Source organism: Kryptolebias marmoratus, linkage group LG11 (assembly GCF_001649575.2).
Source record: "Kryptolebias marmoratus isolate JLee-2015 linkage group LG11, ASM164957v2, whole genome shotgun sequence".
Lineage (NCBI taxonomy): Eukaryota > Metazoa > Chordata > Actinopteri > Cyprinodontiformes > Rivulidae > Kryptolebias > Kryptolebias marmoratus.
The window spans coordinates 24,071,621-24,089,541 of record NC_051440.1 but is presented as its reverse complement, the minus strand read 5'-3'; the positions used below and the strand labels follow the sequence as shown (position 1 = coordinate 24,089,541).

The 17,921-nt window shown below is 35.8% G+C and overlaps 2 protein-coding genes across 3 annotated transcripts in view; one reads left to right on the top strand and one right to left on the bottom strand.

Moving 5' to 3' along the window:
* Window positions 1–9,575, top strand: part of LOC108246595 (septin-7) — a 32,467-nt gene extending 22,892 nt beyond the window's left edge. For both annotated transcript variants that reach the window (XM_017434225.3, XM_017434224.3), the window contains exons 6-13: window positions 701–818; window positions 1,455–1,547; window positions 1,715–1,811; window positions 6,231–6,282; window positions 6,967–7,092; window positions 7,368–7,503; window positions 8,140–8,285; window positions 8,794–9,575. In XM_017434225.3, the coding sequence (XP_017289714.1) occupies window positions 701–818; window positions 1,455–1,547; window positions 1,715–1,811; window positions 6,231–6,282; window positions 6,967–7,092; window positions 7,368–7,503; window positions 8,140–8,285; window positions 8,794–8,833 (808 nt within the window). In that variant the 3' untranslated portion in view covers window positions 8,834–9,575. The remainder of the gene's footprint in view (window positions 1–700; window positions 819–1,454; window positions 1,548–1,714; window positions 1,812–6,230; window positions 6,283–6,966; window positions 7,093–7,367; window positions 7,504–8,139; window positions 8,286–8,793) is intronic.
* Window positions 9,576–9,911: 336 nt separating this feature from the next.
* On the bottom strand, window positions 9,912–13,280 carry LOC108246588 (C-C motif chemokine 3). Its single transcript, XM_017434214.3, has 3 exons — window positions 13,001–13,280; window positions 11,863–11,986; window positions 9,912–11,710 (listed from the first exon to the last, which is right to left on the bottom strand). Exons 1-3 carry the CDS (start codon window positions 13,134–13,136, stop codon window positions 11,632–11,634), a joined length of 339 nt encoding a protein of 112 aa, XP_017289703.2. The 5' UTR covers window positions 13,137–13,280; the 3' UTR covers window positions 9,912–11,631.
* Window positions 13,281–17,921: the final 4,641 nt, after the last annotated feature.

Genomic DNA, 17,921 nt, shown 5'->3' with positions numbered 1-17,921 from the left:
AATCTTACACAGTTGTTTTTCATAATTGTCTCCTGTAATGTGGCACATACTTGCCTTCCCACACACAGCCCTCAGAGTTCACCGTGTCAGGCAACCCAACTGAACAGAAGACCCGTTTCACATTCAGTAGTGAAGACCCCATGGTGGACAAACAGATATGTTCAGTTTGCTTCTTGTGTCTTTTGTTGGGAATAAATGTACAGGTCTGTGTGTCCCTCTGCTGGTGACCCACTGAACTGCATTCTCCTTACAAACCATGCACAGACACATTTGTTCTTGTGAGTTTATTCTTATTATGAGTCACTCTGCCTGACATGGCTGCTGACCCATATAAAATCATTTCCTTACATTCCAGTAAGTTCTCAGATGTAGATGGCAGCATGTACAGTGCCAGCAGCTTGGCTTTTATCTGACACAAAATGTAGGACAGTCCACACACACAGATTCCTACTAACAAACTAAAACTTCCCTACCTGACCTCCCAAAGGACCTCCTCACAAAGTCTTGTCTTATTTTAATTATTGGTTCAGTCTTGTTTTAAGTTCAAAGCGTTTCTTAGCCGGTTATTTCTCACAGAGAAATCCAAGCACACATCTAATAAAAGAACGTGAATTTACTGGTGCTGTGTTTCAGCTGTATGTAAAGTGAATCCTCTCCTTTTGAGAGTCAGTTTTATTCTCCATTGTTTCCCTCCCTGCAGCCTGAAGCCACTGGATATCGAGTTTATGAAGAGACTCCATGACAAAGTCAATGTCATCCCTCTTATTGCAAAAGCTGACACGCTGACCCCTGAGGAGTGCCAGCTGTTCAAAAAACAGGTGTGTGTGTGTGTGTGTGTGTTACTGTGAAAGGACTGAATTCTAATTTTAAAACTGTTTTCTAAAGAGTTATATGCTGCTGGTAGGCAACAGCTGAACGGTGATTTTCCAAACATTTGTTGTGACAGGAGGTTATCAGGTAGTTGTTTTATTTTAACCCAGACTCCTGTAAAGAAGGATAAAGTGTTATTTGTTCACTTTCTTCAAATTCATAACTTTTCCTTGTAGAAAACAAACACATTTACAAACTTCAGTACTCAACACTTAGTTACTCTACAGCTAGATGGTGCTGTTGGTCTTTGCTTAAAGCCTTTATTTCAAAATGACAAAAAAAAACTGCCTCAACTTTTAATATACTGTTTTTATTCATTTTCAACAGCTTTTATCTTGCAACTAATTAACTTTTAGCTATCATTTTTAAGTTTATTGTGCTTTCTGAAGATCACATGAAGACAATCCACAGTGGTCTTGTAACACTAACTTGGGGATTGGATAATCTGACACAAATAACTTATTTTAATGCATCTCTCTTAAAAATGTTCCTCTTTGACGAGTGAGACTAAGACTTGAGCTGCATGCAGATCTTTTTAAGTGTCCATTACATTTTTAATGCTGATCTCTTTTTCTCTCCTCCAGATAATGAAAGAGATCCAGGAGCACAAAATTAAAATTTATGAATTCCCGGACACGGAGGACGATGAGGACAACAAGCTCATTCGAAAGATTAAGGTGATCAGTTAGGCGCTCAGTGAATTTCTGCAATTTGATTGGCAAATAATTTTGATGAGTTGTGACCTGTAAGTTTTTAGAACAGCTCTGATATTAGAAGGAACATTTCTCTCACCTTAAATGTTAAAACACTATGCTGTTTTTTATTTATTTATTTTTATATGCAGGAAAAAATGCCTCTGGCTGTGGTCGGCAGCAACGTTGTTGTCGAGGTTAATGGCAAGAAGGTCAGAGGTCGCCAGTACCCCTGGGGAGTGGCAGAAGGTAAGTTCGCTCAGGTCTGCTACCAGAAAGGAATAAGATTTTTTTTTTTAATTTGTGGATGTTTGAGGAACAGGTTTTAGGTAAATGCACTGTGTCAGACGATGAATTGTACAAGAAAAGAACTTAAACTTGTGAGTGTTTGCGGGTGGATGTGTTTAAAGTATCCAGCAGGCTGTATGTTTTTTTGTTTTTTAATCGTGAACAAATGAAGCATGATATTTCTGAAAGGAGGAGAAAGGATGCATGTTATCCTGAGTGACTCCCTGTGTTCATTCAGTGTGTTATTTGCTGGGTAATGCAATGACTTGTCAAAATACAAAATAAATAAAAATAAAATATTGTTACATTATGATTAGCTTTTGAAATAATGATCCCTATTTTATAGATATTACATCATAAAGTTATGACACACCACTGTTTTCACACCCATTTTAGATCTGCGTTGTGTAAAGACGTCAGTCTTTACTTCTATGAAATAAATTGTTTCATAGATTGAACTGATAATAATTAATTTGTAATAAGAGTTTATGAAACATATTTAGAAAGATGTTAAAAAGGGATCCAGTCATAAAATCTACCATCACTTTGTAATAAAGCTCTATGACACTAAAAAATGTATTTAATTTGGATTTGTAAAGCTTTAAATCTGGTTTAAAACCAAGAAGGTGAGATATCCAAGATGGGACACAAACTGCAGTCATCATGGCTCTTTGTTGGATCCAGAATACACATTTATATTCAAAAGGTTTCCAATCAAATTTACACCAGAGGGATAAGAACCAGATGAGAAATCAAACCCTGTCAGACTGGAGTCCCTTCCAGAGCAGTCATTAAATCAAAAACAACTCTCCAGTCACTGCAGTGTTGGTAAATCACACTCGGCACAAACACTCTAACTGATGGTTTAAATGTTGAATTTTGACAAGTAAGATGTTATCCAGTTCCTCTTGTGGCCTTCCCTTCTCTCCTTCAGCACCAGCACACACACGTACACACACTCCTCTAGGTAGAGTTGGTCTTGATCCTGATGGGGGATTCTGGAAAAGGAGAACAGGCATCGTGTCAAATTTTCACCATCAGCAACAATAAACTGTTCTTACTCTTCATTTTTCTTTTGAGCCTTGTACACTGTAAAAGGAATAAAGTGAGATACCGTTTGTTGCTTTGTGGTTGACCGTTTATCAGTCATTCACTGTTTCATTCTTTCTTTTCTCTCTTCCCCCCTTTATTTCTTTGTCTGTTCTATTTCATGACTGACAGAGGGCATTTTTGGTAAACAAAACCATCCTTCGTTTTATTTTACCCTGATTTCATTTTATCCTTTTTTTATCCTCACATCTTGCCTCAAATGCAAACCCAGCCTCCACCTGTCAGAATCTCCCCATCCCTTCTTTTTCTTCCACCTTTTTGTTGCTTTGCTGTCTCATCATTAGGCTGATGGTCGAACCGATGCTCTAATCAGACTTGGGCTAAAGACCGAAAATCTCCTCATCTCTGAAATATATCTTTCTTTGGAAAATTATTTTAAAAAGTTAAGCAGTTATAACAAAACCAATATCAACTTTATTGAAAGATGAGAATAAACTCTTAGAGTTAAACTATTTTTCATTTCAGAATCACAGTTTTATTATGATTATTGTTATTATTATTATTATTAAACTAATAAAACTTGTATCTTGTAACTTGTAATGAAGCATTGACATATTTTGAGCAAAAATAACTACAAAAAAGACTACAGTTTGTATCTAAATCTCATTTTTTTCAGTATTTTCCAAATCAGTCGGGTTTAGCTTGGTTATTGAAGTCATTGTGGTTGGAAATTAAAGGAGTAGTTTGGTCATTCTAAAGTGGCTTTCTGTATGCCTCAAACATTTTTAGTTTTTCCCCAATTTACATGACAAAAATGATTCCCCCAAACCACAATGATCTTACAGTTCAGCTCCAGCCAGCCTAATTTAGGTCAGTCACGTGACTCAAGCTTCCATGTGGTTTTCAGTAGATTCAGTCAAATGCTTTGTTTACGTTGAGTGCGTACCCACATTTCAGAACTGCATCTCAGTATATCTGGAAACCCACTGGAGTGAACTCCTTTTAAACTGCACCATCTAATATGGTTATAGTGTAACATTCTTATGTTTGATTTTATAGTTTGCATTGAGAGCCTTTTTAAGGGCATTTAGATGTTTTCATTATCCTAAATGATTTTTATTTTTAGTAAAATTCATCTGAATGGAAAACACTTTTTACTGAGTTGGGGCAGTGTGAATATTTTCAAGCTTCTGTGGGAAAAATTTCACAAAACTTTAACAAATCTGCTCAGGTTTTCCTTCATTTCACACTGCATTAATATTTGGTGTTATATCCAATCATCTTTTAAAAGTAGGAATCTGTTGAAACAATCAGGAATTGTCTTTAAAACCACATTTCAAATCTAATTGGAGATCTGAAGTTTTGCCCCAGGTCTGATGCTGCGGATGGAAAGAACTTGAGGCTGTTTGAAGCTTCACCTGCAGTAGAAACATCGCTCTAACGCTGTAGGTTCCTTCTTTGATCCGGAGCCTCTCTTCACCATGCAGCTCGGTTGTTCACGGTGCAGGCTGAGCTGAATGGTGCAGGGTGACGATGATGTGAAGGCCCCGCTGTATCACCGGGTCAAAGAGTGGAATCCAACATCCTAACACATCGCTTATAGGTTCATAATTAGTTAAGGGAACGTTAGTGTTTCTCAGAGAGGCATGTAGCAGCTTATTTAAGACATTAAGGTAACATGCTGCTTGTGTCGTAAACTTTCACTCATTAGCATTCTGGACTTTAAATGTTAAACCTGTAACGTGGTGGAAAAGCATCCTGCACAAGCATACATGATGCATGATTTTTTAAAAAAAGGCTGTATGCTGTTGTTTTTTGTTTTTTCATTAAACTAATGCAGTTCATTCTCATGGCCTAAGTGATCACTGCCAGTAAATAAAACCTCTGAGGCTCAAAACACTTGATTTACTGCAACAAATTTCAGACTCCAGTGACTGTAATCCTGATTGATAAAATAAGTAATCGATTATTAAAAAGCAGCAGTAGGTATCAGGTGTTTTCTGTCATTCATTAATAAATCTATATAATCTTACAATTTGTTTTTTTATTTTTTTCCCCGTGATCTTTGACCCCCACATAGCTCCTCTTCCCATTCCCATACTGAGGCTTCCGCCCCCAGCTGGTCATGCACAGATCTTCCTCACACACTCCCGTCCAACCACCGCACTCCCTCTGCAACACCTGTGCTCTTTAGCCAGTCCGCTTGGACACATGCAGGTTATGGTGTTGATCCGGGCCAAATCTGGGCTGAATCTGGGCCAAACACTGGCCGGTTCTGGGCCAAGTCTGAGTCGCTGCTCCAGACCCAGATTTAGCCCCCTGCTTGGTTCAGACAGTAACTCAAAAACCATACCCCCCCTCCCCTTCGTCAGAGCTCCCTCCTCTAGAAGAGGCAGGAGGTCAGTGGCTGGCTTGGGAGGCCAAGGGCCAGGACAGCTTAAGTTTCATCAATGGTAAGGTGTGCTCCTTATTCGCTCCACTGGTGATGATGGACTGCTGAGTTGGGTGGAGGTTAACCGGTCAGAAACAAGAGGAGGCGTGAAGATCCACCACAAGCAACCTGAGCAGCAGTTTCTCTGCGGTCCTTTTCCAGAATCCCATCTGACCTCGTAACCCCGTCTTCTCTGTCTCAGTGAAAACTCACAACCATCTAACTGAACCATGAGAACGGTTGTGTTTGTTGTGCGTCTGTGGGTCCAGTAGTGAAGGGCTGTGATCAGATCGGAGGTTGTGAACATCACTGTTTAAACAAACCGTAAATCTTTCATTCACGCTCTTTTATTTTTTGTTTCATTTAGTTCATAAAAATGGGCCTAAAATTACAGAAGCTGTCAACTTTTTTTTTTCTTAATTTTTCTGACTTTTAGATAATGGTTCACTGTAAAACAATCCTGTCTGATCACGGCCTGAAATCCCTCTTTATGTGATCCTACAACTGATCTCGTATTTTTAGTTTTTGTTTCTTTTTAAACACTGATTACACCTGAAAATCTTGTTCAAAGTGAACCCCTCCCTTTATTGTGGAGTGAATGAATTTTACATGTTATCTTATATTTGTTTCTACACATATTTTAGTGTTTTTTTTATCATATTTAACACTACTCAGTGCATGTTTTATCCTGTGTAAATAACATACTGTACGTTAGTGTTTCTTCTCCTCTGCTGAGAGTATTACAGACGTTCACTGCATTTATTTTGCAGCTGTCATTTATGCTTCCAGTGTGTTTCTACCTCAGTTCCCTCTAAGACAAAGTAAAGATGACTGTAATTACAGTTTTCATGTGTTTGTGTGTCTCATTTTCTGTTTTCCTCTTTGTTTCTCTGTTTCAGTGGAGAACGGGGAACACTGCGACTTTACGGTTCTGCGTAACATGCTGATCCGGTAAGAAACGGAGTCGGATACGTTCTTTACTCACTTTGGTTTAATGCAACTGGATTTCTCAACCCTTTACTTCTATGACTAACTTATTTATTGAATATTAATAATGCTTAACCTTTCAGATTTTCAAATTATTTGTTACTGTTTAATTTCATCACTATGACCTTTTTATCCGCCAAAGCTTTTATTTCTTTAGGATAAAACAAAATTCCAATAGTTTAATGATGATGATGATCTGTAAAGCTTTTCTTGCTCTATATTGTAAACCATATTTTGGGTTTTACAAATATTAATAATAAAAAAAAACATACAAGAAGTTCCTAAAAGGTCAAACTTTTTGTGTGTGTGTGTGTGTGAAATTTGCCTTTTAAGTAATGAAGACCTGAAATCATCACCTTGAGTAGATGTGTTTAGGAACATGCCGTTTAACCTGAAAAAGTTAAAAAAAATTGATTTTTCCAAATGTCATAAAACTGCTGATTTGGACTTTCAGAGAGTTGTGTCGACCCTGCAGACCACTTTCTACAAATTTAATATAACAAAGTTTGGCACATTGAGAATTTATTGGGGTGCTAATTATTATAAACAGAATTATTTTAAAAAAGTGAATTAAATCTTGGTGTCACTGAAACATATTTGTGTTTTGTTTTTTGTTTGTTTGTTTTAATTTTTTTTTCTCTTCCAAAGGACCCACATGCAGGATCTCAAAGACGTCACCAACAACGTCCACTATGAGAATTATCGCAGTAAGAAACTGGCTGCCGTCACCTGCAACGGAGTGGACACCTCAAAGACCAAGGGACAACTCACAAAGTAAAGCTTTTATGATAAAAATTAAACTTTGTATTAAGACAGAAAATGTTCTTGAACAAGTTTAGGTCTTCTTTATGTGGGGTAACTGTCGTAACAGTATTAACAATAGAAATAAAAAGGAATACTGATGTCAGTTCCTGCTGATTGAAACAATCAGTAGAAAAGATCAAACGGACAGGCCAGGTGGGAGGAAGGTGGGAATCTAACCCCCGAGCAGCGGGATCGGCTCGTTGAACGCCGATGTTTGACCTCCGGCTCGTTTCCCTGATCCCCAGGAGCCCCCTGGCTCAGATGGAGGAGGAGCGCAGGGAGCACGTGATGAAGATGAAGAAGATGGAGGCAGAAATGGAACAGGTCTTTGAAATGAAGGTGAAGGAGAAGAAGCAGAAGCTGAAGGATTCAGAGGCTGAGGTTTGTGGCCCATTTATTCTGAAATCACGGCAGGTCACGTGACCTCGGGTTTTCGTTACCTTTAAAAACTTGAGTTACTAGTAGTTAACTTTTAGGTTAAACACACCTGCAGATTTCTCCTTTTTGAAGTCTTTGTGATTTGATTTTACTACAAATTTACTAAAATACCACCAGTATAACTCCTGGGGGGAAAAAAACAAATGTTTTTAAGGCTAAAAACATTTGGACACAATCTGAATCTTGTTAAAGTTGTTTTAACAACCATCAGCACATTTCAGTGTCTCCTAGAAACTTTTTCTGTTGTATTTAGTATTTTTATTTTTCAAATTACAGTAAACTAAGGACTTTTAGATCAACATTCTGAATAAATGAAGAGTTTAAATTGTACTTTTACTTTGGCAAAATGCAACTAAATATCAACACAATTTATTATTTACTTAATCTTTAAATACCTTGTCAATCTTTAAGAAGCATTTGTTATGGGGTGGAGATGTGGTAGAAATAAATAATATACTTTCATAAATCAATACAATTTAAGGAACACACAATTGATTTATAATCAGCAATAATTTCCTCGCTCTGGTTTTAACTATTAAGCATCTGGAGATGGTGTTAATTTGAGTTTTCTACCCGAAGCTGGAGAGACGCCATGAACAGATGAAGAGGAACCTGGAGGCGCAGTACAAAGAGCTGGAGGAGAAGAGACGAGTGTTTGAAGAGGAGAAGGCCAACTGGGAGGCGCAGCAACGAATTCTGGAGCAGCAGAAACTCGACGCCTCCAAGTCAGTCACACATTCGAGCTCCACATCCACCATTCAGTGGATATTTGACGTCTGCACCATCTATGTGGATGGATTTCATCACTCACAGTATTTTAAAATAAGATTTCTTGTACAAATTGCCACAACTCAATTTAAACATGAAACTAAATTATTAGCATCACTTAATTAAAAATTCTAACAACAAAAAACACAAAAAAATCTACAATTTCACTTCATTTTGCACAAAATATTCCAGATATATAAAACACTTGTGAAAGATTTTCTGAGGAGCTGAAGCAAGCTGTCATTATTAACTAAAATAACATCTTTTGTGACTGAATAGATTTCAGAGAAGAAGCTAAGAAGCAGTTTAAGTCAGTCTTTTAGAAAGAGAAATGTGGTCATTTTATTTTTTCCTCTGAAATCTGCTGACACATTTGTTTTTGGAGTTAAATGATTTGTTTTCTTTTAGGCTTTTTATCATTTTCTGTTAAAACGCTGCAGCTTGAAACTCTTTTCTTCCTCACAGGACGATGGAAAAGAACAAGAAGAAAGGGAAAATCTTTTAGGAAGGGTGAAGAGCTCCCGTTTCACTTTTCACGTCTCATCTGAAGTTCCCGTGAGGTGCGGGCCTGAGAGCGCACGTCATCAGAAACCATATTCTACCAGAACGCACGACACACAGACTCGTCTCTCTGCAGGCTTCACCGCGTCTGTGGAAAGCTTTTTGTTTTATTTTTTGGGGAATGCATGTGTTTGTGATATTCTATTTTCCTATATTTCCTGACAAAGAGGTGAAAGTGATTCCCTCTGAGCGAGCCGGGCAGGGTTAACACATGGCAGGGACCGCGCATAATAACTTCCACACATAAAATCTGCAGGTAAACAAACCGTTTATTTTTATTGTTAAGAATTTACCACTTCAACGATTACAGACCTCGTGTGTTTGGATCAGCTGGGAGGGGATTTATCTGAAGAAGGCAGATGAATTTAAAGCCTGGTCACACCAGAGAAACTATTTGACTCCTGACAAACTTCATCAGCTTTTTTATTACCAACCATGTACGCCAATAAAGAGTCTCTGAAAGTTGGAGGAAAACCTGAATCTGTCCTTTTTTTGTTTGTTTGTTTGAAAAGCATTCTGTGAGAAGTTTGTCGTTCTAGAAATTTAGTATTTTTAAACTTGTCTGGTTTGTAAATAAATTTTAAAATGTTTCTTAATATTACAAATATCAGTAAACTTTGCTTTAGCAGTTACGCATTTAGATTTAAAAAAAAAAGTCTCTCTTATTAGAAAATGCATATTTTAGGGCTCAAATTCTGTTCACAAATACATCTTTTGGGATTTTAATGTCTCCTTGTTGAAAATCCGTCTTTTAATATGTTTTATATTAGAAGTGCTTTCTGCAAACCAACAAAAGGTTTAAATTTTGTTACCTAAAAAGCTCCTGGAGTGACCGGGCCTTCAGGTGTGATGTAGAAATGGAAATAAATCAGTTCTGGTCTGTTTTCAACAACTTTATGCAAAAGCCTTTTTGGTGTCTGAAAACTCTACAGTGTTTTATATCGTGTATGTGATGGGTGTTGTCATGGACCTGAACCCTAAAGTCCAGATTTTTTTGTTTTGTTTTGTTTTTGGCCAAATCACAAAGCGAACAATTTATCAAAAAGCTGAAATTCACCTTCTCTGTTTTAAAGACAGTTTTCCAACATAACCAAAGTGTTTAACTTCGATTTAAAAGCCCATAATAAAACAAACTTCTCCTTTAATTTGTCCTAAATAACAGTTAATTCTTTAAAGCTCGTTCGCAGAGTTGTAATGTTTTATTTTCATATGATCACAATACTCTGTACAGTTATAATAACGCCTAAGAACCCTTGTACTTTTCTTAAATGACTAAATGAATCTGCTTTTTTGTTTTTCAGGCCGCCTGCTGTCTCATAAACAAATAAGGAAACAAAGATTAAACCTTCAGCACGTGAAGTGTTATCTGTAGAAATCTGTCGTGTACAAACAGCAGGCTGTGCTGCAGTTTTTACTTTTAATTTCTTTATTTTTTTATGTCAAAGTGTGCTCAGAACAGAACCTAAGAATCAGTGAAAATGTTTCCATACATACAGCATCTATAATGTTAACATCTACATTTTGCCAACGTCGAATCGGGAAAAAACAAAAATCAAACAAAATTTCTTTAAGTCATGTAACCACTGATGCAGAAATCATAAAGTCAGGTGTATTTTTGTAATATTTTCTTATATATATATATATATATATATATATATATATATATATATACACAGTGTTTTCTGCTTCTCTTTTTTTGTTTTATCATGTGTTCTGTTACCTGTATGATTAATATTAAAGTTTTGCTTTAACAATCGCTGCTTCAGAGTATTTTTTTGTACACCTGAGGCAAGTTTTTATTATTCTTTAAGTTTTATTGGAACTTCAAAGTGGTAAATTGTAAATATTTCTTAAATTATTGCTTGAAAAGTCCAAAAAGGTTGTGTAAATTGAATAAAAACAGAATGCATCAATCTGCTGAAGTCATGAAGCCATATTTCATTCAAAATTGAACTTTTAAATTGGTTTTAAATTCAAACGCTTTGGAAATCTGTGCATTTTTATGGTCAGTGCAGAAAGCATTGTTTACTGATAGTGCAGATAAACACTTTAAAAACAAGTACAGATGTACGTTGGACTAAATAAAATGAAAAAAGGCTTATGGTTTATATAGAGGACAGAGAAACCAAACATCTGCACTGGGTTAAAATACGTCAGCATTTCACGTTTCTGACGCAAGTCGATCATTTAGTTCAACTGTTTATTTATATAGAGCAAATTTATATCATAAGTCATCTCAAGAGTCTTTTTTTTTAAAAAAAAAAAAGCAAAGTCAAACATGTTTAAATATAAATCATGCCATCTAATTCAGTTTACAAACTGGTTACATTTCAGCCGAGTAACACTGAGATTTAAAATTTAATTACATAAAGTTACATTCAATTCAGTTTTAATACATTCAGTAAAAAATGACATGTAGATTAGGAAAAAGCTGCCTATCCAAACGGACCGGCAGACTGATGCTGATACTTGAGCAAAAGCTGGACCACAGTGGAGAGGAACGACCCCCAAAAGAACCAGAACCGGGCTCTGGCTGGACGGCCATGTTGGGGCTGAGAGGACAGGAAAGAGAAGCAGGCAGAGGAGATCTGGGCCGGGAGTCCCATAGGCTTCATTTTGCAAAAATTGAAAACATAATTTTCTTCAATTATTTCTGACTTTTGGAGGTTGCTTCATTTCTGGATGATGGTGTGAATTATGATGTTTTTGTTGCAGGAGAAGCACATTCATGGTGACAAAGATTTAATAGCTTTCATTAAAAGCTTTGTTGGCCCATTTCTCAGTCTGGCTCACGCAGTACTTCCCTTTGGGGGTATTGATCCTGCAGAAAGATCGATATTATTATTGTTGCAGCTTGCATCGCAGAAGAATCAGTGCTTTCATATATATATATATATATATATATATATATATATATATATATAAGCTAACTCTTTGTGACTGTATTAAAAAGACAATAAAGCACCAACTTACACAAATCCCTTTTTGGAACAGCTGCCATGAGTTTTGACGATGGACAAAATGTGAGCCTCTGGGATTCTTTTTGGGAAGAATTTGAAGCAGCACGTTCCAGGCGTCATGTCATTTGGTCCATGAGCTGGAAGACAAAACATAAAAGAATTAAAATCAATATAATTAACTGCTGTCTGTCACTCTGGGACTTCATCTTCAATGTGCTACACAGGCAGGAAAAATTCTCCAATTAGTTTTTTATTAGAAAATCTTCCTGCAAAATGATGAACCAAAGATGTGAGGTTTGTTCATTTTCTTCTGTTCCACATTAATGTTTAAAGACCAGTCACTTATTAAAAAAGTTCAAATTGGTTTTCACATAAAACTTGTGAATAAAACACCAGAAAAGTGCATTTTTTTAAAAAGATTTCCAGAAAACTGTATTAACTCTTGGTTTTACACATTTTTCTTCTTTGCATGAAGGATGTAATTTCCTTCCACCAAAAAACAAGCAAAGATAGTTTTGCCATTTCTTTCAAAAACATTACATTTTCCAAAATTTGTTTTTTAGTTTTTTTCACTGCAGAAATTAAGATAATCCATTTAACCCATCAACTTAATTTCATGTCTTTTCTTCTCATCATTCCTGCATTTCTGGAGCAGATTTTTCTGTTTTGGTAACAAAAAAAGTACAGAAAAAACTAACTTAAAAAAAGATTAAAGGAGATGTGCATGTTTCTCACTTTACAGATAAAAAGATCCATAAATGATTCAAGGAATCTGGAGGAATTTATGATGGATGCCACTGTAGTAGTGCTGAACATGTTATAATTCCAGTAATATTTTTGGTATTATTGAGTTTTGTAAATCTGGTATGGAAACCAGCCCTGTGATAATTGTGTTTAAAATGTGACCAGATTGAAATTTAAACTCCATATAAGACAATAACTGTCTGTGTGTATTTAACTGCATATATTTGGTATTATGATATTCTTTTTATGGGTGTTTAGGTTCATTTTAATTCACACATGCTCACAGAACACCCACCCCCCAACTTAAACATGTTTCCTCAGCTTTGCATACTATAATAAAGCATATTACAATAAAAAGTTGAATCCATGCAAACAGAACAACAGATAAAGAACATAGACAGACTTACGCATGGCAGTGGTGCTGTAAGCCATGAACAGCAGCAGCAGGGTTCCCACCATGACACCGAGAGTCTTCATGCTGATTTTACTGCAGATGTGATGATGATGACACCTCAGACAACACTTGAAATCCTCTGTCCACATCCCCTCGACTTATATCTGCAGGGTTCGTCTCATCTGCATATTCATAAGAAAACTGAAAAAAGAAAAAATCTAGGTCACGAAGTGGTTAGGGACTGCAAACGTCGAATCAGGTGATTGAACGTTTGAGCAAATTGATCACTCCTCTGATCAAATATCCCACAATAAATGTCGTTGTGGCGTTTTTGTGTGGGTATCCATTGCACGGAGAAAGCTCAAAAAGTCCCGACTCGTCCCTGCAGACATTTTATGGTATTTTGGTACAACCCCCGACTGTAACGTCCCAAAGGTTGGGACATTGTGTAAAACACAATGCAACGATTTGCGTATTTCATAAACTCGTATTTTATTCACAATGGAACATAGTAAACATGTCAAACCTTTGAACTAAGAAACTGCACTAGTTATAGAAAAAAAAGGTAATTATGAATTTGATGGCAGCAACACATCTCAAAAAAGACAAGACAGGGCAACAAACAACTAAAAGTAAGTGGAACAAATAGGAAACAACTGGGGGAGCATTTTGCAACAAATTCTGTTAATTTGCAGCAAGTCAGTGAGAAAATGGGTATAAAAAGAGCATTTTAAAAAGAATCTCTCAAAAGTAAAGAAGGGCAGATGTTCACCAGTTTATATAAAAAAAACTGTCTAAAATAGTGGAACAATTCCAGAATAATGTTCCTCAACAAAAAACATGGGAAGACTTTGAATATTCTACAATCTATAGTTCATTATATCATCAGACTCTTTTAATCTTATTCACTCCGTCTGGTCCAACACAAGAACACAGACACACTCTGGATCTCCTTTTGTCTTTAGGTTTACTGGTTTTAAACACTGAAATATGTGACGCTGTGTTTTCAAAATTATACACTAAAGTTCTTTATAGAGTTATAATCATAAATAAAACAAACTACAGAAATACATACAGGAATAATTCACCAAACTACAATTTGACGTAACCAAAAAAAAGGTTTGAAAAGCATTTATTGGTCAAAAATCAAAATGATTAACTCAAAAAAGTGTCAAAGAAAGTTATACACTTTATTTTGAAAGCAGAGATTATCTACAAAGGTTAAAGAACAGAAGAATAATTTACTTTAAAGAGAGAATTTGAATTTTTGTAGCAGCAAAATTACAAACAGCTTTATAAAAAGGGTGGTGGTGGGTTTACAAAAAACAAATTCTGTAACTCTGAACCCTAAATCTCAGAAAACCACACGTAAGGTTGCACTCTTAGAATGAGTTCCTCCTACATAACAGAGCATGAAGCAGTTTTTAGCACAATATATTCATGGTTTTATGAACTTTGTGCAGATGAAAAGTGAGGGTGTGCGACGGACCGAGCAGTAAAAGGACAGTCAGGCACAGGTTAGAGTCCAAAAAGAGGGTTTTATTNAAAAAAAAAAAACTTGGGTAAATCATACAAAATAAGAATATTGGGCCCATAAAAGAGGTCAGAGTAACTGAACTCTACTAAACAACCTGGCAACAGGACACTAACTCAAACAAACTGATCAGCCCACAAAGACACAAAAAGGGAGAACACACAAAAACCTAACTGAGGCTAACATAAAGAAATCCTATCCGCCCCCATGATCCTAAGTTCTGGTATGACCCAATCTGCAGGTTTCCATATAGGCTTGCTTGCCTTTTTCCACCTCTTTGTTCACCTGAAGGAGTGGAGCATCTGGCACTGAGGTAACTCAAAAATAAGAGATTAAATCAAGTTAAACACACATAATGGTGTAAACTACAATGTTATGTGATTGTGTAAATACATTATTTCTAAACCAAAACCAATTCTTTGTTACTTTGTAAATTAAATTCTATATTTAAACAAAATATAAGTGTAGTGAAATATACAATTATCTATTGTAGCAGTGTGATGAAGTCATTACCCAGTTTGTGTGGCTGTAACTGCGGCCATCACAGGGTGATATAACACAAATTAAACTAATGAAGAAAAGGTAATATTGCCCACAGTTAACTACAAAATGACAGAACCATCCCACTTTCAGGATCTCTAAAGTCCAAACTTTGAAGAATTCAAGCTGCCAGAAAATTTAAAGTAGGTGCAACAAAATGTTATATTATTTCCTCTGAAGTGAGTTTAAATTCTCTTCAAATTGATCCAACACTTTTTTTTCTTATCTTTATGATATTCTTTTTTTAAGATGCAGATAAATACAGCTTTTTTAATGTATAGATTGATGTATAATTTGAACATTAGGACAAATCAGAAAAACGATGTCTTTGTCTCTTTTGGATTCTCATCTGCAAACTAACAAACACCCAGACTTATCAGACAATCTACCACAGTGTTTTGCAGCAAATACTTTCATGCACTCAAAAAAATATATATATTTCTCATTCCAGTCACTGTTTAATTTCTTGGTTAAAAGCTTCATTTAAAACAAGCTATGATGATATAATCATATGATATAATTAATTATAATACATTCATAAATTTGTCTTCTTAATAAATCAATGAATTTTCAACTCCCTCTGACTCGTTTCCCTTCGCTCAGCCTGCGGTCTCTTGACATATTTTTCTGTCTGTCTCCACATGTTTCTGTCTGTCTCCACTGCTGTTTATACAAAAAGAAAAAAAGGCCTTAAAAAATGAAATAACTCTCACTCACAAGTTGTTTTATAACTCATGAGATGACACAAGAGAGCAAGAAAAGGTTCCCCAGAACCTACATTTACTCACGTGCTTGAGATTAGGCAGATGATAAGGCTGCATGCTGCGCCACAGAGCAACAATTTCATCTGATGCAATCGAAACAGGCTAGTGTTTATCTGATCCTGATGTCTTAAAATGGGTCAAGAAACAGACAGAAAAAGATTGTACAGATTAGTAACACGTAGCGAGTGCACTGCAGTTAAAACCTCACTGATTTTTATCAGCGCAAGGAAAGAACTTGCGGTGCCTGTTTGTGCAAAAAAAAGCCCCGTCTAAAATGTTTCTTCGTTGTCTCTGATGAAACAAAATGTTTTCAGATGTATTCACACAACTTAGAATATCCTTAAAGATAATCTGGAGATTTAAAAAACAATCTAAGAAAAACTGTGGCTGTTAATATTGTGACGTCTTTTATTGTAATGCCAGCAGAGTTTATTGGTGATTTCTTTCAGTCCTACACGTTTTGAGTTGTGATGAGGAAGAAGTTTTATATTTTCACAACTACTAATTGTACAACACTGTTAAAACATCTCAGAATCACATCACAATCATAAATGTTTGAATGCTGTATTTATAGTAACCATCACTTTCAATACAACTTGCCTGCACTGAAAAAACTGAAATGAAATGGATAATGTGTAACTGGAATTTGTTTATTTATGTTTATTCAGTGAATCTGTTAGCTTTTTCTGCATAACACCTAAAAAGACTTTCAGCTCCTCTTTTGCTACTGAAGCTTTTCTTAGAGGTACTTAAGCTACTTTTACTATTTTGAGTTTTTAACAAATATTTTTCTACATTTAGTTTTTAAGTCAAGTCAAGTTTATTCATATGACACTTTTTGTCAGGAAGGGCGGAGAGACTAGTGAACCTAATGTGCAGGCTCATCTTAGACTTAATAAAAAATTATTTTTTAATGAAAGAACAAAAACAAAAAGCTGACGGGGCAGCAAAACTAACCATAAGTGAAACAAAAAGACGAGGCATGGCATGGCATGGAAGGCATGGAAGGAGACAAGTTTTAAGGACAGAGGGTAATTAGGTGAAGTGGGCACAGGTGAGTGATAACGAGGAGCAGGTGGAGATGAGCGTGGCAGGAAAACAAGGGACTGACTGAGGAGACGTGAATAATGACAGGAAAGAAAGACACAAGGAGCAAGAACTGAACTAAGATAAATAACAAAATAATATGAAACTCAAAAATGTTTATGACACTTTTAGCAAGAAGGCCATCCAAAGTGCTTTACATCATAAAAGCATAATACAATAAATGAGCAGAAGTAAAATAAAGAGAGGGAAGAACAAGCTAAACTAGGATATAAAAAGCTAAACTAAACTTATCTAAAACAAGACATACTAAAGATAAACTGAGGAAAACCAAACTAAGATATGGTAAACTGATAATAAGCTAAAATAAACTAAACTAAGATTTAAAAACCTCAGCTGAACAGATCAGAAATGATAAAAGCTACAGTAGACTAAACTAAACTAATAGTACCAAAAAGGCCAACTAAGAGTTAAAACATTTTAATAAAAGGCCAACTAAAGGAAAAAAATTGTTGCTAGATGTTTGCATCTGTTTAGCTTTTAGCTGCTGTTCTGCTTCAACAATTAATTTTGAGCTTCATCAGCAAACTTTAACCAGTTATTCAGCTCTCAGCATTTCTTACGTTTTATTTTTTCCTGCATGTTGGTCATCTATGATTGTACAGTGAGCTGCACAAATATTCATCCCTCTTGGTATTCTGTCAATTTTGTTGCCTTACAACCTGGGATGTTTTTGGATTTTTAATTTGCTGATAAGTAATAAGTCTCCTAAAATTACTTTAAACACACAAAATGATTTTTTTCTCCCATTTTTGAAAATTTAATGTTTATAAGACTTAAAATTAAATAAAATTCCAAGTGGTAAGGCAACAAAGTGCATCATTACCAAAAGGTTCCTTACGTTGCTGGAGTATCCGAGAAACTCAGAAGGATTTTCTCCAAACACAACATCCCAGTACATTTCAAACCCAACAAGACTCTCAGACAGAGGCTGGTCCACCCTAAGGACAAAACACCCAAACCAAAACTGAGCGGAGTTGTGTATGCAGTTC